This window comes from Protopterus annectens, chromosome 6.part0 (assembly GCF_019279795.1).
Source record: "Protopterus annectens isolate FY-2018-M chromosome 6.part0, PAN1.0, whole genome shotgun sequence".
Classification (NCBI taxonomy): Eukaryota; Metazoa; Chordata; order Ceratodontiformes; family Protopteridae; genus Protopterus; species Protopterus annectens.
Genome location: NC_056737.1, coordinates 857,210,748 through 857,233,573, shown reverse-complemented (window position 1 = coordinate 857,233,573; position 22,826 = coordinate 857,210,748). Strand labels below are relative to the sequence as shown.

Below are 22,826 nucleotides of genomic sequence, written 5' to 3'. Positions count from 1 at the left end.
TAAAATTAATAAATATAGGTATACATTACTATAAATGAATCCTATAAAAATTCACATTAAATACCCATTAAAAATCAAAATGTTGGAAATCAAAATGTTTATAAATTATTAAAAAAATTAAGTTGTTTTAAATACATAGACCTAATCAAAATATGTCAAATCCTACAACTGGTCCGCCCTTAGTTTTAAATAGGGCATAATAGAAATAGAATCGTTCAGGCCTGGATGTTTGTTGGCTTGCAACAAAATCTGCCAGTACATTTCCCTATGTGAAAGACGTGCTGCCCAATGGCCTCCCCTAATACATTTAGTAACTGCTTCCAGCACAAAAAACTTAAAAAATACAGACTCACATACAACTACATGTCTGTAAAGTGCGTTGGTAGTGCATTGTTTCTGTATTTCGTAAAGATGCTCGTAAATATGTCTTCTGAGTTGCCTTTCTGTCTTACCGACATAGAATGCTTGGCAACATGTACAAATAACCAAGTAAACTATGCCAGTAGAATTACAATTGTAAAAATGGTGGGAACAAATCCTCCTATTCCTGCTCTCCAGATAAATATATTCCTGGTTTATAACATGTTTACACTGGGAGCACCTATCACAGCGGAACGTACCTTTCCTACGCTGGTCAGTAGTACTATGGTTGGTATTCTGTTCCAATATCCTCTTGATGTTGAGACCCCTTCTATATACAAACTTACAGGTCAGGTCTTTTAAATTGTTCAAATCGGTAAAATCCACAAAGGATTTTAATTCCTTTTGAATAATATCTCTAATGTCCCCCACATCCAGGCTGTGTTCTGCAACAAAAACCTGGTTAGAACCAAATGGGGTAAGAGAACTATAGGTAGAGTCTACGTTGTTCACTGTTTTTTTCGTACCTAAAATGGGACTAAATCTGGAACCCCTGGCTGACTGAACCTCTCCCCGTACTGAATTGATCAGTGCAATGGGGTATCCCCTGACTAAAAAGAGGGACGTAAGCTTATCGCCCTCTTTTTGAAACTTAAATTCATCCAAAGTCATACGGGAAACCCTAACAAATTGACCCTTGAGTATGGACCTCTTCTGAAAATTGGGGTGCAAACTATTGTAGTGTAGGTAACTGTTAGAAAAACTCAGTTTCCTGTATAGTTGATCCTGATGAAAAGCTTTAATGAAATAAAAATAAATACACGGCAAAACAAACACACTCACTAGTAGTAGAAAAAAAAAAAAAACAAAAAAAATCAAAGCTTTCACCCGTTCCTATGGACGGGCTTTTTCAAGATAAGTTAAATACAATACTGAAAAATTAAGTCAATTATTGGGTGGAATTTGTCAAACAGTTTTTAAAGTATTCCTACTGTAGTACATTATGCACACTGTTATTTGTACTTATTAATCAGTGATGTTTTATGGAACATTGTGCTACTCCTGTTGTCTGTGCGGTAGAATTTAGCCGTGGGAATCAAATATTAGATCTTATATAAATTTAACTGACTTTTAGTCCTTACTTTACATGCTGGTATCATTAAAATTCTTCTCTCTCTGATCTTATTATTAGAGCTTAAAGGAAGACCCGGGTGTCTGGTCTAATGTTATCAAGTTCTAAAAGTATTCATTTAATACAATATAATTTCAACTACATTAAATACATTGTTATTGGTTAACATCAAAATAGATATCTAATGAATAAATAATGTATAAATATATAAGTATATATAAATGTATATAAATAAATAAATACATAGTAATATAAATATATAAATACATAAATATAAGTATAATATAAATATGTGTTTACTTGTTGATTAATTTTTTTTTTATAATAAAAGTTTTTGTGATATAAAAAAATTTTTTTTATACACATGAACTGAAGCCATCAACTTCCTTAATCAAGGTGACATCTAAGTAATTGACCTGGTCTGTTGATATATTGTATGTGAACTGTAAAAAGGTTGTTGTAGAATGTAAGTAGGTGACAAAATCATCAATACACTGCCTCGGACCTGTCCAGAAGATACATATGTCATACAAAAACCTGGTGTAATGTATCCAATACTTAGAAAATTCACAATTAAGGACGAACTTGTTCTCCCATACTGCCAAAATCATGTCGGCATAAGTGGGGGCACAATTTGCTCCCATGGAGACACCCGATATCTGCTGGTAATATTCTCCACAAAAGTAGATGTAGTTGTTGTTCAGGACCAAATCCAGTAGTTCCAAAATCAAATGGACGTCGTTGTTAGTAACCCCCTTACACTCCCAGAGGGACTCCTCCATCCATTTCAGACCTATCATGTGTGGAATCACAGAAAACAGATCCACCACGTCAATGGTGACAAAAATTAGGTCGGACCTGTGTAGATCATTGGTTATGCCCCGTAAAAATTGCCAAGAATCCTTGAGTAACTGGTCCTGTCTCCCCCATAGCTGTTTCAATTTCCAATCCAAAAATTTGGAAAGGTTGTGAGTTTTAGAACCCTGAGCAGCTACTATGGGTCTAAGGGGGGGATCATGCATATTTTTATGAATCTTGGGCACACCAAAAACAGTGGGTATTCTAGGGTGGGGGTTGTCCAGATATGAATAGAGTTCAAATTCAATAATTTCTTGGTCCAAGAGATCTTTAACAGCCAGGTCAATTTTTTTATATGAGATGTGCACCTCATTAAGTGAAACGGTAATATATTTTTTGGTATCCTGTAATAAACTGTACATTTTGGCTTCATACAGTATTTGATCCATAATGACAGTACCGCCACCTTTGTCAGGTTCCATAACTCTCACCAATGGGTCATTACTTAGTTCGGTCAGCAGAGAATTTTCAGCCTGATTGAGATTAGAAACAGGTTGGGGCTTCCTCTTACTACCACGTATCTGTTGCTCAATCCTGTTTTCCAAGTGTTTTAATTGTAAGTGTAGTGGGGGATTATAAGTGCTTGATTTCCTAAGCATAAGACCCTGCCCCATATTGGTAGACCCAAACAGGTTCTGTAGATTCAATGTACGTATAAAAGGTTTTACGTCCAGAATAGTATTAACTAGATCAATACCCTTGCTGGGGACAAATTTAAAGCCCTTAGTAAACAGGGAAAACCATGTCTCAGTGATAACAGCGTTACTGTAGTTGTATATATGATAACCATTCAAAGTATGCATAGAATATGGAACCATTATTCATTTATATGATAATTCAACCCTAATATATAATGTCAACTCCCTAGAACAGCTACAATCTTGTACTCAATTGGACTTTAATAGAATAAAAGACTGGATCCAAAAACCTCAGCTGATACTTAATGTCTAAAAAGACCAAAATCATGCTCTTCACTCCAAAACTGTCTCACACTCGGTTACTTACTTTTATCATAACATCAAAGGACAACACATCTCCAGAACTTGTTAATCAAACAAGCTGCTTTAGATTTTCATAGGCCAACAACTAAAGTTTAATCAGAACATTAACTTTATAATTGCTGAAACTAATACAAAAACTAGGTATGTTGCATAGAATCAAACGTTTCCTCCCACCAGAAGCCAAATTACATAATACCCAATGCATACTGTTAAAAAAACTGTTAAAAAAACAACTATATGCTGTTCCTGCCACAGCAAACATTAGGAAATTCTAGCTAATAAACTTGAAAGGACTTATAATAAAATTGCTAAATTTGTTACAAACCTTCCCAACAAACACATCACTATATAGCTTTACAGCAGATAAAATGACTAGAACTCCATCACACTATAAATTACATTCAACTGATAACTGTTCATAACATTCTCTTCAAACCTTATAAATGTCCATCCCTGGACAATCTCATAGCAAAACATATTCCAGCAGGAGCACTCAGATCATAACCCCCCCCCCAAATTATAGTAATTATTAACACTACCAATCATTGTGGCAGTTCCTTATATGCAGGAAATGAAGCTAAAGTCTGAAACTCACTCCCCTTAGAACTCAAAATAGAATCCAGTTCAAAAATCTTCACAAATTAAAAAAATTACCTGGCCTTAAAATGGACCAATAACTGTACTAAATGATAACATACATTAAAATGGCTTGCTTTCATGCTGCCAGCTAATTTGTTAGACTATCTAACCTGTCTAACCAAATCTTTCTCCCTTTCCTATTTTTCCAGCTATCTTTACCTCTCATCATTAGCCTCTCACGTCTTCCTCTCATCATCTGTTTTCTGCACAGAATTACATGCCATATCTTGTTGACTCACACTGAGCCCTGCCCTCTTGCAACAAAACACCCGCCATGAGGCCTGAGTTTCCAGAAGAGATCAAGTGCAATGGAACGTCCAAAAGCACACCTTGTTCCCCCAGGATGGGCATGTCCATCCTCCCTAATAAGATTATGGGTTTGATTCTCCCACCTACAATTTGGATTTAATTCATAGTACTGACAATGAAGTCCAGTAGAAAGGAGGTGATGCACTTCTGAGGTGCTATGTTAAACTTTATATCCCATCTGTCAGGGCAATAAAAGATCCCATGGCAATTACAGAAAAGAGTAGATAAATGTTCCCAGTGTCCCAGCCTAATTTCCTTCAATCATGATATCAATAGCCACTGAGAGACTGACTTAAAGAGCTTAGGTAGATCTATTAATAAGACGTCTCTAGCATGATTCCAATCTATAACTCAGAAAACTAAACATAAGGAAATTCATTCTGCTCATTGCAGAGAACAGTGCAAATGGAAAATTGTTTTAAAGTTCATAGACCCTGTCAGTGTCCAGTGTAAATGGAAAATTGTGTTAAAGTTCATAGAGCCTGGCAGTGTCCATTGCAAATGGAAAATTGTTTTAAAGTTCATATAGCCTGACAGTGTAATTAGGTGTTTAGGGCTTTTGGAAGCAGATTTTACTAAAATCAAAGACACAGTAAGAAGCAGTTCTGATAGGCTCCTGAGTATATCAGGCAGTTGTAACATCACAATATCACCTGTGCCAAAACTAAGACTGTAGAGCCTTTTTAGTAACTTTTCTTGTGGTTTGACCCTTCCTTATCCCTCCCCATCTACAGTAACAATTTGCACTGCCAACTCAACCAACAAATGAAAGCCTGTCACAGTATTGAAGGTCTTTTCTCTCCCAAAGTCACAGCATACGTAATCAAAGGTGACTTAATCATTTAATTATAATATGGCTTCCTCATTCATGCACTAGCAGTTGTACAAAAAATGCTGCCAATCTGCAAACCTTGCAGAACAGTGTCTTCTGTTTCCTGCACCTAACTCCTAAATTGAAGCATCAGCGTAAAACACACTGGACAAAGATTCCAGGCATCTATCAGCTCCCTCTGCAGAACTACTCCTCTGCAATTTCACTTTCAAACTGCTTTATTGTGGTGATTTATCTCCCTCTGGTAGTAGCACAAAGTTATGTCAGCTTCCTCCTACAAAGATCCCTTTCATTATATTATCTCAGAAGATAAACTGTACCTGCAAAGCTTTCAATATTCTAAAACCTATGTTGCTGAACAGGCTTCCTCATCACCTGCATAAGATTTTCATCCCTAATGCTTTAAAAAACAACAGGTTTTAGGAGATGCTGTGCATTTTTATCAATTTACTCTTCCCATAACTTTGATCTCGTGTAGAGCTTCCCCCTCCCCTTTCCTGCTGTAATGTGCCTAAATAATCTATCACATCTACTTCTAGCCTCAAGGCCCCCCTACATCAACATATATGTTCATTCTAGCCCTTGCATACTGTCTTCCCAAACATACAGTCACACAAACACAATGTTACCCCAACATAGTTACGCATTGGACAATTTATTTATTTACTTTCTCTTTGTTGACTAGGTCGTTCCTACATTTTGTCTCTTCATCTTCTACTATTCTGTCCTCACACTCTCAAGTTGCTGCTGTCTAGACTGGGCACCTCAGCTAAGTGTACAGGACTGGAAGTAATATAGATGATTATGACTGGGTCTCCAGTTATAACCAACTCATTATGTGTTCAAGATATGGATGTCAAGAAATTCACCTCAAGAGCAAAGCTTGAGAAATGAATCTTGATATCCATGTTGAAAGCACATAATAGTGGGTAATAAATGATGAGATACCCGATCATAAGTCTTTAAAGTTCATGGAGCTTTCTCTGGTCTATGTACTACTAGTTACAAACAAAAAGATAGACAGTAAAAGCACTGAAAGTGTTTAATATGCTTTTAAAACTAATAAAGCACTAAGCAAGCACTGTCACAGAAACAGTAGTACATCTTTGAACTTCTTTGCTTAAGACTTCTGGGAAAATCTAAAAATGATGGGGGGGACAAAAGATCAAGACAATGGACAGTTTTAAAATATTGCTCTAATTCAAATAAAAGTTTAAATTAGCAGAACAGCAGGTTTTGCATCAACATGCATTTTCTGAAAAATAAGAAGCATGAAACTCTAATGTCTGACATTACTGACTGTAAACCACAGTGATTTACCAGAAAATCAAAAATGTTATGAGGCACAGGTCAAAATATGAGGCAAAATCAGAGATATCATGCACAATCAGGACAGCTGAGATGTACAGCAGACCAAAACAAATTTCTCCTCTGGCAGAAAGTAATACAGCTTTTAAAAGTTGTTAGACAATTCCTTCTGCCAAACTCTCTGTTTGTATACTGCTATTCTTTGCCATCCAGCACTATCCTCTGTTAGTCTATAGTGAGCTTAATAAAGTTTTGTTAAGCACCCCTAAGCACTATTAACATCAAGTGCTGTGCTAAGGAAGAAATTAACAAGTTTATCATTTTCCCATTTTCGGAGATTAATCCCAATGCTCCTTGTACTACAATAATGTTATGAGTGGTTTAATAATGTTTAAACCTTAAATAATTCTGTTGTTACTTCATATAATCAAGTGCCACAAGAGCTTCAAGATGTTGTTTTCCTCCATTACTGTTGTTTTATGTATGCACACACACACACACACACACACATAAATATATATATATATATATATATATATATATATATATATATATATATGTATATACACACAAAGTGCGTTACACAGTCATAGTTGCTGTAAATAATATTATTTTTGCACAATTCTTGAAAAATGTAAACTTTAATTGATTATTATCACAGACTTACAACTGCATTTTGGTTTGTTTGGTTTACTTTGTGTTAACTGGTAGCCCAATACTCATGATGGTATTTATTCAGTAGGGGGGCATTCTAGCCAGGGCACCATGAATATTTCCATTCTCTTTTTAGGAACTGTCATGAGGTCTTTAACATCTACTTAAGTCAGGACAAGTTCAGGCAGATGAGTCATTGGCCTAATGTCTCATCCAATGGAGGTACCTCAGGTCCTCCCAATGCTGAATTGCTGGGTCGACACTGGCACATGAATTTTGGTTTCTAGTGTAGAGCTACATCCATAGCTTTCTGATCCATATCTCTTGGTCTCAGTGCAAAAATCAGACAAAAATCCAAAAAATAATGAATGGCAGAGGCTTAAAATCAGGGACACATTTTAAGTATTACTCTTACACAATTTGGAAGTTTTTGAAATAACAAGTTTTGCATTAGCATACATTTTCTGAGGTCGTAAACTCAAACATCTGCCATTAGTGGCTGCAATCATCAGTGTTTTATCAGAAAACCACACACATTGTACAAAGAACAAACCAAAAATATGAGACAAAGTCAAAATTATTGACAGCTGCTAGTTATCTTCTTATTATATATATTGTTTGTTTCCTGCTTCCATTTGCTTCTTGGCCCAGACTATGAAAAGAGTTCTGAATTGATAGATCTTTTCATCCAGGAAAAGCAGTTCTTCCACCAAGATTTCCACGTTCCTCATGTTAGCCCTTTGACTCCCTCTTGTGTCATAGTTTATGAACTACAATACCTGAAGGTGCTGTGACTTGTGCACTGGATTTTTATCAAATTATTTATTTATACTTTGTTGACTGGGTTAGTTCCACTAGTGGCCTCTTCTCAGGGGTAACCTAAGGTGGCATTTATTCTAATATCCCTTCTGAGAAAGTAAATGTTTGCTCTGTAAAAGAGAAATAGATCTTTTAAAATATTTCCATCATTTCGTTTATTTATAATATCTGCAAATAACATGTAAGAGTTAAGCAATTGCCATTAACAAATGTAATGTAAAACAGCATGACATACTGTTCCAAAGCAAATTACTGAAATCATTCAAAGGAGTCCTAAAGTCAATGCACCAGTATTTCAAAAGACATTTACAACAAACAGCAAATGGGAGTCTCCTGCTCTGAGCCTTTCTAAGTGAATGGGTGTTAAGTACATAATGCACTTAAAACAGACTGTAAACCTTGCCAACATTGTAAAGGCAATTACTAATGTAATAGAAACTTCAGAGTGTTTGAGATGCAGTACTAAATAGTAGGAACTGCATTTCCTAAGTCAAACAGATTCTTACTACTTATGCTTTTAAGTATGTAAGTGTGCGAGCTTCAGCCCTCTGGTCCTCTTCAATCAGCAGAGATATAGGCAACTGTTATATAAACATTAGCATATATAGCCACAGACATACATACACACACACACACACACACACACACACACACACACACACACACACACACACACACACATGGCTGTAAAAACATATATCACTTCTCATGAATAAAGTTTCTTTTAAATATATTAAGAATGTGATGGTTTTAAGAAGCACACTTTATCTCCATCATTATTTATATTCTTGACTGGTTTCATACAGAGCCAGATTCAGCACTAGGCGACCTAAGCATTTGCTGACTGGGGGGGTTGCCACGTTTAATTTTTAATTAAAAAAATTAAATTACGTCTTCTTTAAGAACATACTCTGCTTCAACTCACACACATCAACATTCCTGCTGTTTGGCACATGCACATTTAAACATCCCTGCTGCTGTTTCTTTCTGTATACTGGCTTTGTGTGCATAAAATGTTCTAGTTAGAGATGACAAGTTAGTTAATTAACTTGCTCAAATTCAAGCCCTGTTCCTTAATTAAATGGGACAAGAGTCTGAACCCTCTATACTAACTACCAGACTGCTCAAATAATGTGAGTTTCAATGCATTTTCAAGGAATTGTGAGTTTCAAGAGAAGAAAAGATTTACTGTTCCTCATGCTAATTTTTCGATGTGCAACTGTTATTTTAGCAAATGGTCATCAGTGTTTGAACTACAGAAGGTTAAAGCAGTGTTAATAGAACAATGGGTAACAAACTGGGTCCTGCTGTAGAACGCTGTGTAGTCTACTCTCACACCATGCCTGTAGATGGATTGCTGATACTGCACTGTTATTTATGGGGGAGCATTGCATTCCTGAGTGTGTTCTCCTTTGGATGAAATACTTAGTAACTATTGACTTGTTATTGCAATATTATCAGTTTACCATTTAATGTAAAATAGGCTATGTATTCTTCAACGACAGCAGGTACCGAATTTGTAGTTGAAACACTGAAATGAAAAATTGTTTCCCAGCAGCAAACCTCTTCATTAGTTACAGATCTGTTTAATGTGGAATTATTCAGATTTCTTTTTCTTTTGCAGAGATTGTACATACAATATTGGGGGGTTGTAATGACAGAAGTTTCAGTGGCCTTTTACGGTTGAAATATTCTGAAATGGGTAGTTTTGTCATTATTGGTGCGTACTTTTTGTTTCATTGCTTTTTGGAAAAATGGTCAGAACTACACATTTAAAACATAAGTGGTGCTGTATTATACAAGGAATATTATTTAATACAATCAGGAAGGTGAATCAAAGAACACATGCATGGTCCTAAAAATATGTGCAAGGGGCCTATGATTTGAAAATTGTCTGTCACTGGCCAGATGAATTTTCTTTGAGTAGGTTTCAATGCCATTTCAATGAATGTGTTTCAATGACAGAGAAGTTTATTGTTCATGCTAAGTCTGTTTTCATTGTGGACTGCACTACATCTGTGGTGGTGCAACGCTAGCATTGTTGCCTCACTGCAAGAGGTTCTCCCATTCGATTCTCGGCTGGAGGGCGAGGAATGCCTTCTGTGTGAAGTCTGTATGTCCTCCCCGCAGTTGGGTGGGCGTTCAAAAGACATGTGTAAATGGGCGTGCCTTCGTTGAAGGTTGAATGTCGAGCTGGCACCTCGGCATTTGTCAAAATCTACTGCCAATCATTAGCGGACCGGAGTTCCGCTGTGGCGACCCCTAACCGGGAAAAGCCGAAAGACAACAACAACAACATTGTTTTGTTTAGCAAATGGCTATCAGGGTTTGTGTTATATAATTTGAAATAAAAGCTTTAAATTAAATCCAAATATTTGTAATCATTGTAGAAAAATGAAAGAAAATACTAGTCACACTGACGGGTTTGAACAGTGTTTATGGTTATTGGGTAGAAATAGCCAAGTAATGGGACACACAGTCTAGCTCTGGTATCATAATTAAAATTTGTATGCAATCCTACTTTACTTGTGTATCTCTCAGCAGTACCACACCTTGATGATCAATGTCTAGCCAAGTCTTAATTCACTGAATGTATTTTGATTTGCAATAATTTTGATCCAAAGAGAAGAAACCAGATCTGACAGTGTTTCTGTGTTTTTGTTCTCACCATTTAAGCATGAATCAGCACTTCGGTCACCAGACTGAGTATGCCCATGTGATTGTCAGGCTGTACTTTTTGATGCTGTAGTTTCCAAACTGAAACATGCTGTCTGCATTTATTTTTAGCCTGGGACTGATGATGTTCTCACAGTTTACAGTCAAAGTCATTGAAACAAGGAAGAGTAAGCACTTGTGTAAAGCAGCTGAGAGCTGATGTATTTGTGACACCGGAACAGAACATCATCAATAAGTCATAAAACCTGAAATACAGCCTCAAGTCAGTCTTTCCAGTATGGCAACCCCCTTCTGCCTGAAACGCATTCCAAGCAGGTTACCATGAAATTAATCTCAAAAGAAACTGCAGGTTTTCTAGGACAAGCCCTGCTTATGGGAGTCACCATCAGGGCAACATATAGATATATTGTGGGGTTTTTTTTTTTTTTTTTTGCTTTTATATTTTTAATGGCTATGTTGACTTAAAACATTAATAACAAAAACCTGAGTTGTGCAAGACTTTCTGTAGCTTAAATGCTGCAATTTTCCATGAGTGGAAGTAATAAAAAAGAAAACCAACAGCATAGCTAACCATATGCCATTAATACCACTATATATACTTTTTTAGAATAATTTTTTTGTGCAATATGATATAATAAATTTTACTTTTTTTGATTTAGCCTGTGATATAGATGGGGATTACATTCTGAACAACTGTACACAATTCCAAAAATCCTGGCTAAACCTATGGAATTACAGGCTGTGTTGCCTGAGACAGACCTACCCTCTGCCATCCTTTCATACCTTATTTTTATACCGCACCATTATTCCCTAGTCTTATGTTGCTAAGTAGGTTGATGTTTTTAAGGATTGTTGTAACTCATAGTTTTTGTACTAGATTTTTGCCCCCATGCCTACCAATCATTAAGCTTCCCCCTATTTAGACAGACCTCCATACACGTCTGATCTCAGGGGCTTTCACCCTGAGCTGATGCAATAGCTGTCGGGGGGGAGGGGGGTTATTCAGGCAGCTATGAGGATGCTTTGTGTTCTCTCCAAAATCCTAGCAGTTAGAGCATTTGGATGCTTATGCACACCATCCGAGTGGGGGAATGAGAAAGCCACATAATAACTTCCCTACATGAGTTTACACTCTGATATTCCCACGATGAATAGGTTAAGTGTCCATCCATGTGTGCTTCAGTCTGACTCCTGCCCCGCAGGCTGTGTAGATGCATCCCAGATCCCAGAACCATAGCTAGGTCATCTGGTATGCCTGAACAGTTCCATAAACTGGCACTCCTCAACTCAGATGATGAGTAAAAAAAAAACAAAGGAAAGAAATAAAAAGAAAAAGGTCTTACTAAAGTCTATGACTGCGGCAAATTGCTTGCTACGCTGCAAGAAGGAGCTTGCTAGAGTTAAACTGCAGTATTGGCATTCAAGAGGCTGTGATATCCTCATGGCTTCATAAATCACTGCCGGTACTTCACTTACATACTATCAGCACCTGTTGGACACAACTCCTAACAGCTTGTACCATGGGCAGCTGTCCCCTTTGCCCCACCCTAATTATGACTCTGTCCAGACCCTCCTTAAAGGGGACCTATGCAGTACATTTCTGGCTCTTCCCTGCCCTATCCTTCCAGAATGGGTACACCTATCCTTCCCTGCCAGTACTATCAAGTACCTGTTTTAGATAAATCAGTCTTGACAATTATTTTCTCAGTCTTTTGACACTTTACTGTTTATCAGCTGTGTTGAATAACTTTATTTTACCAGCAAAAGGACATATTTTTCCTTCTAACCTTTATAAAATGTTAGTTCTAGAGCCTTTGAAAATATATGGCTCCAATTCTGACCACTTTCATGCCTTACTCATCACCCTGTTTTCATCTGAGTGACCACTTACTGTGGCCCTCTGTGCTACGTTGTTTAGACAATGTAGTATATATATTATTGTTCTAAAACATACTGTACATGTTTCTAATTTGCTCACTAAGCTGTTATATTATGGAATAACAAATGCCATGCTTAAAGGCTTTAAGGAGGTAATACCCACAGTTTTTTGTTTTTATCTGAACAAATATCTTGTTTCTGTGTCAAAAAATGTGGCTCTTAATTATGGATTCTATTTGTAATTTGGTGGTTGTGCTTCAACATGAACATTTTCTGCACATAATCCAAGTAAGAGACATAACAATGTTCAGATCAGTGGTGCCAGTTAAATCTAAACTGACCGAGTGTGAGCTAATACACCCTTGGTCAAATTGCACATTTATGAGACATACTTACTGCACTCAGGACCTTACTTTTCCAATGGGATACAGCAAATTCAGACTCAATTACTATTATATGTTTTTTTTCCTGGCTTTGTAGCTTACTATGAGGTCATATATCTTTGCATTAGTTCTCCTGCCCCCCCCCCCCCCAAAAAAAAAAAAAAACAGAGGTAGCATACTGAATGCTGTTTTATTTAGGCAGACTTAATGTTCTTATATATTGATAAATACATTTTTCATGTTGGGGGATAACTAGCTGTTGAAAAATCTGGCCAAGGAGCAATATCTGGTTCTGACAGACATACAAAAACTGGCAGAGTTGTAACATTTATGTTTACTGTTTATTTGGAGTGCTATATGCTGCTGCAGTTTTATATACATTGCAGATGTAAATTTGTACATGAAAGTAGCTTATGTATATAAAATAGTGTTGTTTATTGAAGGACAATTAATGCACCTACTGATTTTAGTTCATTTCAGGAAACTGTCTGATTACCTCTAGTTACCACTATGTCCCCATTATCTGATAACTGTTTCTTTAGGGTGGCTGAGTTACCCATTTTGCTCAAAGATAAACCCTAGAGGTTTGGAGGTTACCTGCCTTTTAACAGAAATGTCCATTTTGGAAGTCCAGATAGCACCAGAGCCTCTACCCAGTCTTGCCAGACTCCTTCAACTCTTTTATGCCTGTTCAAATTTTGTTTTGGTTTATGGGTTGCAGGAAATCCTAGAATGATGATTACAAAGGTATTAGTGATTTATCATCTTTCCCTACACTTGAAAACAGAGTGATGATCAATGACTGTGGGTCCTTTGTTTTGGCATTCAAGACCATACTCAGCATTTCTTAGACTTTAAGGCAGTTGTCACAGTAGAGAGTACATGACCCACTTTTTTGCAACCAGCTGTAGTAGGCTAGATAGCTTAGCTAGGCTCCAAACTTGGCCAACTGAAGTACAGTTTATTGAAAGCCCAGTAAGCAAGAATGGTTATATTCAACTGAACATATTCACTTTCATTTTGTTTGGTCATTGTCCAAGGTGGCACAAAGGGTTGGGTCCGGCAGAGACCTCTAAAACAGGAATTCTTGTCATTGACTGCCTTACCCAACATTTGTAACCTGTTGTACACTCTCTTTCAGAAATTAGAACTAAAAATGTATGGATGACCTAGCAAATGCAAAGGCAGTGGACCCCAACATTATTCCAGGGTATATCTATAAAACCCTCCCTGAGCCTTTTCTAGGTAAATTATCAGAGGAGATGAACTTTCATCAATTTATGCCTGAAAGGGGTCTGCCATTTTCATGACAGAATGCCTTATTTTAATTGCAATGCTTCCTAAACTCCACAAGAACCCCCATAATCCAGTCCATTATAACTGAATAATCATTTTAAATGTGGACTATAAAATGTCTATATGAGCAATTTGGGTGACACTGCTGACTGAGGAACTGATAAATATAGACAAGTTGGATTTTGTTCCAAGGAGGAAGTATAGAGACAGTTACTGCAGGGTCTTGGGGGGTCATTTCCAGAGACAGAGAGGGAAATGTGGAAAAAAGATACTCAGACAGTTCCAGTAGTAGTAGGAGCAATGAGTCTTATAAAAAAGAAATTACAGTCGTACTTAGATATGTTACCGATACATTTAACTTTGTTTGAATTACAGAAGGAGTCATTACTGGACACATTGCAGGTGTTGCGAAAAGCATGTCTGGCTAAATTCAAAGACTGAAACGGTACTAATTTCATGAACTTTAATCATACTTTGACTTAGGAATGGGGTCCATTCCCATCATGGTATTAGAAACCCAAATGACTTGGAGAAGTTAAAAAGGGAATATCATTCTGTTGACTGTACCCACTCATCTGTATGTATTTCTCTTTGGGCAGTTGTGCTGCTTTGTGACCACCTGAAACTGGAAGCTGAAACAGATTGCAGTCACAGAGAAGATTGCAGGAAATGAGGAAAAGGTGGAGCCTTCTGGGTCAATGGCTCTCTGTTAGATTCTCATAAGCCTTTAAAAGAAAATATGGCCAGTGGGACAACTGAAACTTTGATTGCTGATATAGTTATGTATCTGAGAGGGGAAAGCACCCCTTAGTATCCTTGATGAAGTACTGAATGCTTTGGGGAGAAAAATATTTGAGCAAATAGTCTAATTTAGATCCAGTTGAGGGTGTTTAGGTTATAGATGGTGGCAGTCTGAAGATTCATGATATATTTCTGTATGATTTTCTGTGACAGTGGAAGACTGGCTACCATTCTAAAGTGTAGATTTTGTTATTAAGGTTTTGTAACAGGAGTATCGCTAAGTGTGGGAAGGGTCATGGTACACTGACTACTCTGTGTGGGCTTCTAGACCTAGCAATTAAGGCCTCATTTGTTAAGCACAGCTCTAACTGGTACATATATAGTTTGATCAGGAATGTCCTGTCTTTACTCCTAATATCATTCTAAGGTAGGATTGCCAAGGTGCTAGAGAGTGAATGATTTCAAACTGAGCAGGATTTTCTCTTGCTGCCTTCTCCAGTCTCCACTTATTTGATTGTTCTCAGGGAATTTGCAAGCAGAATTATGCACTTCCCTTTTCTTAGACATGACAAGAATGCTTCTGGGAGTTTCACGTTCATATTAGAGATAGTCTGCTGATAGTTTTGGAGACAGTGCCATATTTCTGAAGATTCTTCTTGGCTGGGCATTTTTTAGGGAGAGGTTGAAAGAACTCGTCAGAGTCTACAGGGATCTGAGTTAACTTTGCCAAGGATGTCAAATTGCAAGTATCTCATTCCCTACTCAAGAACATTTTTCCAAGCTTCTTTGACTAGGGGGCTGTTAACTATCACCACATGGTGATGGAAGCAAGTGGAGGTTCAAAATATTCATTGATAGCAAACCCTGGTTTCTTTGAATTACGGTTCTTAAGGTCCTCCATTCTTTGGCAGAAACTGTGAGGTTGTCTCATCTCATTACTCTTCTAAAGAATTAGAAAGGTGTTGAGATCATAAATGGATTGTTTATTATCAATGCATTGATTAAGATAGCTCCTATATGAACCACTTCTCTGTTCCTTTTTTCCATTTAAGGTGATGTTTGAGATTAATAGTGTTCAGTTATCAGATTATTGCCAATATGTCATGACTGTTTATTCATATATTCTCTCATTCATGCCTCACTGAGGATCATTCTTCCCTCATCAGTTTCATGTTTCCCAGTATTTCCTTTGCCTGCCAGTTATTTTTGTTAAGTTCTGACTGACAAATAACTAAGGAAAAGAAACTATGTCATTAATGCCTGAAATTATATAAGATAAAGAATCCAAGAGTATCTATCAGATAATTTCTTCAAAGTTATGTGATATATTATTTTGCTGCCTACCAAGTTGTGTTAATTCAAAATGTAAAACAACAGCACACATTTTAGTTTTTTGGAATTTTTCATATATGACATATGAGTATTTTGTGTTTCTAAAAGGGAAAATATGCTGGAGTTCAAATGGGCATATCAAAAGTGAGCAGACAACAAACTTTACTGGGATTCATACCCCGTGAAACAGTTTCAGAAGTTCAGATAGTGCTTATAGATGAGAAAACGGGGTCACAGGCTGGAATCACTGCCGCACAACTCGCTAAAGATATCATGAACGACATCCAGGAGCATGGTAATTTATTTATTATGCCAATTTATTAACGTCTTTGCTTGAAATACATCAGGTTTAAATACTTACATTTATTACTAGTAATTATATCAGTGTATTTACCTTTTTCTGCAAAGCATTTTCACCTAGTCCATTCAAATTTCTAACTCCTGCCACCTATGAAAATCCCAGTCACCAGTAGTATAAGTTAAGAAAAATCCTATTAGCTTAAGGAAGGTTTTAGATTGGGGAAGCATTATCTATAACCATAAGCCCTAAATCTGTAGTCTGCAACACTTAGTATGCAACGATGGAAAGTGAAACACAGCATACACTCCTAAATGCCAGTGCTCAGGATATCTAGCTGATATGCAAGTTATCTACAGAGAATGCTTTGGATATGGAAGCAAAAGAATGTTGGGGCACCACCAGTGATAAAGCAGTGACACTTTTATATAATTAATTTCATAACCAGCTAAGCCTACTAGGCACAAGGTGACCCAGAAGAACTGCCTGGTTAAGTGACTTGAACAACATCACATAAGAGGCAAATGAAGGCGGAAGGATTCAAGCCTTGTACCCTAAACTGCAAGAAGCATCTCATTAACAGTTCAGACTCTTAATCTTCTGTGCTAACTTGATTTTAATGTCCTTGTTACAGGTCTTAATGTTATATGGAGTTCTATAAAAGACCACATCAATTACTTTGTAAATTAGAACAAGCATTAGAAAATTTGTCTCTAGATGACTGCATAACCATCTAACTTTACAAAAGATGAAATGCTGATGTCATGTTCTAGCTGCTCTTGTCATAAACTAGCACATTTTTATTTAATGAAATTGGCAGCCTACTAAGTTTTTTGCAGAGGTAACTGCCAACACTGGAAGGACATATTTCAGTGAAGGAACAAGAACAACTTTATCCAGCGTGTGTCTACAGCCTCAGTTGCCAGGAACTTGATAAAACAACAACATATGAAGTGTTGGGAGAGTGTTTTGAAAATATACTTATAGACATAACTAGAGAAATTAATAACTGGTTCTAACTAGACCCCCAGGTGTTTGTAATTTTGCACAATTCCATACAGTCACCATTGTGCAGGCATATTCCACTTACCTTTAACTATGTTAAGTCATCTGGGATACCAAACAGTAGTCTCAGTTTTTCTATGAGTAACCTAAAAATAAGCCATCTCTGTGACTAAATAAAGCCCTTACTATGGAGTAGGCAACCTGTGTTCAGTTAACAGCTGAAATGCCTGTAGAAGCCATCTGGGGAAAATGGGAGAGAGCACCTGGTTCACCCTCACCCATTGTGGTGGATGGAGGAAGTTTGGCCCACCACATAGGGTCACACCTGGTGAAGTCACTAGGTAATATCCAGTGAAGACTGAGTCAGCAGAGCCTGTGCAGTAACAGTGCTTAACACCAGTAAGCTGAAGGAATCAGGTATACAGAGGTATGCTTCCCTTTTGGGGACTGCAATAGTGTGCTTTGCAGAGCTGTGAGGGGGAGGGGTGCTCCCAATGTGGAGAGAGTAGGCCACTCCCCAGGACCCTATGGTCAATAAGCTAGCCAACTTCCTACTACCCAACTGTTGCTGGGGATAAGGGGCTGACTGTGACTCCAGGACAAGAATTAATGAGTTATAGGACTCTCACCCAGACCTGGAGTGCCTTGCATGCATGACCCTAGAATGAATGGGCCATTTTGGTATCTGTAGTGGAGCCATCAGCAAAAAGCTCTGGGGGAGCAAAAAAAAAAAAAGATTAACCTGAAGACCCATAAAGTTTAGTTTAAGACAAAACTGGGCAATATCTTCTTTGTGTTTCGATGAAATTACATTATGAACCCAATTAAAATGTTAGATTACCTAATCATTCATTTAAGAGGGCTTATTTGTACATAGGAGCTCAAGTGATAGTACACTGATAAAAAGGTAAAGACCAAAGAATCAAAGACTGCACCATGGGAAACCTCATTCTCTATAGAATTTACTTGTAATTTTTGTTGCTCAGCTGCCATGCTAAATGATCTGTTACAAACCAGGAAAGAATTGCAATTTCTAGGTTATACAGAGAAGTTATAGTAATAACCTGTCATGATTCACAAAGTTAAATGATTTGGCAAGGTTCACAAAGGTCCACAAACACTAGACCAGTAGGCATGTCCACTTCCCTGCATTGACAAGTGAATCGAAGAAAGAAAAAAGCAGTAGTGATGACGTACCCTTTAGTGAAGCCATGCTGTCGGTCAAACATCAAGTCATAGGATTCTAAGTGAAATTTTTAACTGCATAGCCACCACCTTTTCCAGTATTTGGACTAGGAATGAATGTAAGGATGCAGATTGTGTCTTGCTTAGGTATTGATCTCTCCATCCATTCATCTGTTCATCCATCCATCTATCCATTTTTCACAAAATTGTGTTTTTTTAGCAAATCATTGGCAAATTATTGAAGATTTAAGTCAGAAAACAAATGACAAATTTGAGTTTCAGACTTCATACCCTTCAGAAAATTCATGCTAATGCAAAACCTGTTATTATATCTACTTTCTAAGTTTGTAAGAGCAATATTTGAAAATTGTCCCTATTTTTGTGTCTTTCTCCCCCTATTATTTAAGGCTTTGTCCAGATTTCTTGCTCTAAGAGGTTGAGCGGTATGATATGGAGTAATAAATAGCAATGGCCTTTGAACCCTATAATGTGCTGTTCCAAAACACTGATGTACATGGCCTTATGCCTTCTCCAGGTCCACAAAAGGCATGCAGACCATAACCTTTCCATTTTCTGTGCAAGAACAGAGTTCATGCACTATTCTATAGCCACAATGGACTCCACATTGACCCTCATGAATCAAGGACTTGGCTTTTGGATGAAATCTCTTTTCCAATACCTTGATACAGGCTTTTCTGGGAATGGCTAAGGAGTATGAACTTTATGTAATTCGAACATACTAACATTTCCTCTTTTCAAAAATGGAAGACGACTTCCTCAGTTTGCCAGTCCAGAGGTGCCATCCTTGTTTTTCAAGCAACATTAAAAGGTATGTTAACCATAACACTCCTACAGTGTCCAGCAGCTTCATCCCTTCTGGCAGACTCATCCACTCCTGTAGTGTTGCTGCAGCAGAAATCTTTAATCAATCCAGTGAGCTCATCTACATAAATAGAACCAGTTTCATCAGTCACTTCAGGCAATGATTCTTCAGATGAGGGAATATCTGCCAGAATCAGGACTTCCTCAAAGTGTTGCTTCCACCATCCAAAAATATGTCCATTGTCCTTTCACATCTGAACAAAGTTCCCAGTAAAGATCAGTGTTCCTCTTCCATTGCTGAGAACAACCTGGCAGTATCCCACCTCCCCATCTGAGTCATTGAATGGCTTTCCAGAACCTCTTTGAGGACATCTGCAAGTCATTCTTCATGGTCTTCCAAAATCCCACTGATTCTCAGGCCTTTGCTTCAGTAACTACCACAGCTCCAGCCTTCCTGGATATTGGTACTTCTCAGTAAAATTCAGAGACCATGCTCCCGCAAGTACTGCCTGGAAGGCCTCTTTCTTTACCTTGATGACTTACCTTAAGGCTGGAGAATCACTATGACGAGTGTTAATCACCTTTAAGTTACAACTCTTTGCCACTTCCTCAATTGCTGAGGTCTTGAACAGGGGTCATTCACCCAACCTCACCTGGTATACAGGAGAAGATCTGTTCAATTCATCCCAAACAAAGGCAACAGATACATTTTCCCAGACAACCTCACTATATATTTGGCATGTCCAGCCACCACCACCTGGGCTATATGACCCAGCTCACTATCAAGCACTGATCAGCTGACAGATTAACACCTCTGTTGAACTGAGTATCCAGAGGTTATATCTGATAATGATACTTCAAAAGCAGTCATCAAAATTTAGTCTTAGTTTTCCTGGGATCAAGTCCATTTATTAGCATCCTTGTTACTGAACACAGTATTTGTTAAGTATAAGCCATGACTAGCCAGGAAGTAAAAAAAAAATGAAACAGTCCTGCCTTTAAAGATTTCATTACTTCTGTATCTCTAATGGACACAGGTAACCTGTAAATGGTTCATCTCCCAGGCCCATGCTTATACTGATCAAGGGTATCAGAATTTGTCAGAGATTTGGATGCATGGCTAGGCTTAAAAAGGCCCCTGTGGTCGTTAGCCTAGTAAACACCTATTAACCTATTATCTTTCCTTATGTCAGCTTTGAAGTCTCCCAACAGAACTACAGAATCAGAAGGTAGTACCATAACATCTCTGTACATATGCAGAAAAAATGAGAGATCACATCATCTACTGGTACAAACCTGGAACTGTATGGCACTCAGACAGGGTCTTGTGAGTATCTCTCAGTGCCTCTACTAAGGGTCATCCCAACTTGAGGAATCTGTTTCCAAAACCTACTTTGTTTGTGCAGGTAAGACCACCTAAATCCAGCTATCACTTTCCTGCCTACTTAACAAGCTCTGGCTCCTTCATCAGCAGTGATATGACATTCCATGTTGCAGAAATTAGTTTCCTTTGACATCATCTAGTCCAGCTTAATCTATTATGCTCCTGCCTGCCATTTGATTGGAATCACACCCAACCTCCATTCTTCACCTTGTGGGTGGTGTGCAATGCAGAACCTCACTGTAGCTTTTCAGGCTGAGCCTGGCAGGACTATTTTTGTCACCCAGGCACCAGGTACTTGGTAGAAAACACCACCTTCCAAGTCTGGCTCCAGGGATGGGTTCTGGGATCTCTGTTCCAGATGAAATTGTCTAATTCTTTAACTGGCTTATCACTGGGATCACATTTGGTTTACTGTCTGGCCACTTTTCTCATACCAGTTTGCAAAGGATAACTCTGCCAGTAGCATAAAATTTTAGAAATTTAAACAACAAAGCTGTAAGGATCACAGGGAAATGCAAATCCTCTCCAAAATGACAAGGATACTATCCCATGAGGGAAAAAAAATGACAGCAATATTTTAACCTTTTACCAAAGATTGTATCCAGTTTCTGGAATAAGACAAAGGCATCAACTTTGAAGAAAGCTATAAAGAAAAAGAGGGAGAAGAAATCCACACCCAGTTCTGAAGTAGAGCTTGTAGACCATGTATTAGCCTCTTCAGGCTAAATGTCTTCTGTGGGTTATGATATTGCTAATAATGATGAGGCTTTGCTATCACTAGATTTCCTTCTAGTATATGTGATACCATTAATTTAATGAAATAACATTTTAAACAATCAAACAGAAAACTGTCTTCTCAGATATGCATTAAATTCTTAAAACTTGAGCAGACTAATTCTCTATGAATTTTATTTATTATAATTCATTCCCATTTATTTACTGGGAAAATCCGACTGGGCAAACAAGACCCTTTTCAGTGGAGACCCGGGGCAAAAAAAGGTCCACAAGGAATAATAACAGTAGTACATACACAACATAACTTTAGAAGCATTAAGCCCCATGAGAACTATTTAGAGCAGTATTTGTACAATATGCAGAATAGTCATATAACAGCAGCATTACAGACAAAGTGAGGATGAATAAAGCAGATAATTATGAAATAAGTATATTTTGCAACAACATCGTCAGCACTGGATACAGTTAAGTAGTAACATTAAGTCAGATACAATTATATGCATTTTGTCATAAGAAGAGTATTAAAAAATAAGTGTGAAGAGATAGCCATTAGCATGTGTGAGCACACAGGAGAGGCAGTTTAGGAATATTTTAACCTGGGGAATAGCACGGGCATAACCAGGAGTCAAACAGGAACAGTTCTAATTTATCATTGAATGTATGAACATTGTTGAGTAGTCTGATTAGAGGAGGAAATCAGTTCCAGGCTTTTGAGATACATTGGAGTAAAGATCATTTCCTGCTTTGTTGTGAGTTTTGTGAATTGAGAGGAGATGTTGGACAGTAGAGCAGGCAGCACTATTGGTGGAGTGTAACTGTAGTATACCACTTAGGGCAGGGCATTTTACAGGGTGAAGGACTACTGTGTGTGCAAACTGACGTTGAAATTAGGTGAGGAGGTGAGGTACCTCAAGCCAATTCAGATGCCTAAGGACAATACAGTGATTTGTAGAAGATGTCTCTATATAGCAGACCTAACTTCTGATATATATATTTTGTATTGCTTGCTAGATGTGGATATTGAATGTCATGGTAACATCTACTATAATCACTATAATTCAGTATTGGAGACAACCTCAGTATTTACGTTATTTGCAAAGGTGACTGGAAAGTTGGCTTTGCATTTGGTACAAGACTTAGGAGTGAAAAGGAAGTTTGTCTTTTTAGGGTTTAGTATTA

The 22,826-nt window shown here is 37.6% G+C and overlaps 1 protein-coding gene across 1 annotated transcript in view; it reads left to right on the top strand.

Annotated features, from left to right (window-relative positions):
* AMN (amnion associated transmembrane protein) overlaps positions 1-16,542 on the top strand; it is a 151,748-nt gene extending 135,206 nt beyond the window's left edge. The window contains exon 9 of the mRNA XM_044073589.1: positions 16,327-16,542. Coding sequence (XP_043929524.1) covers positions 16,327-16,542 — 216 coding nt within the window. The remainder of the gene's footprint in view (positions 1-16,326) is intronic.
* The last annotated feature ends 6,284 nt before the right edge of the window (positions 16,543-22,826 follow it).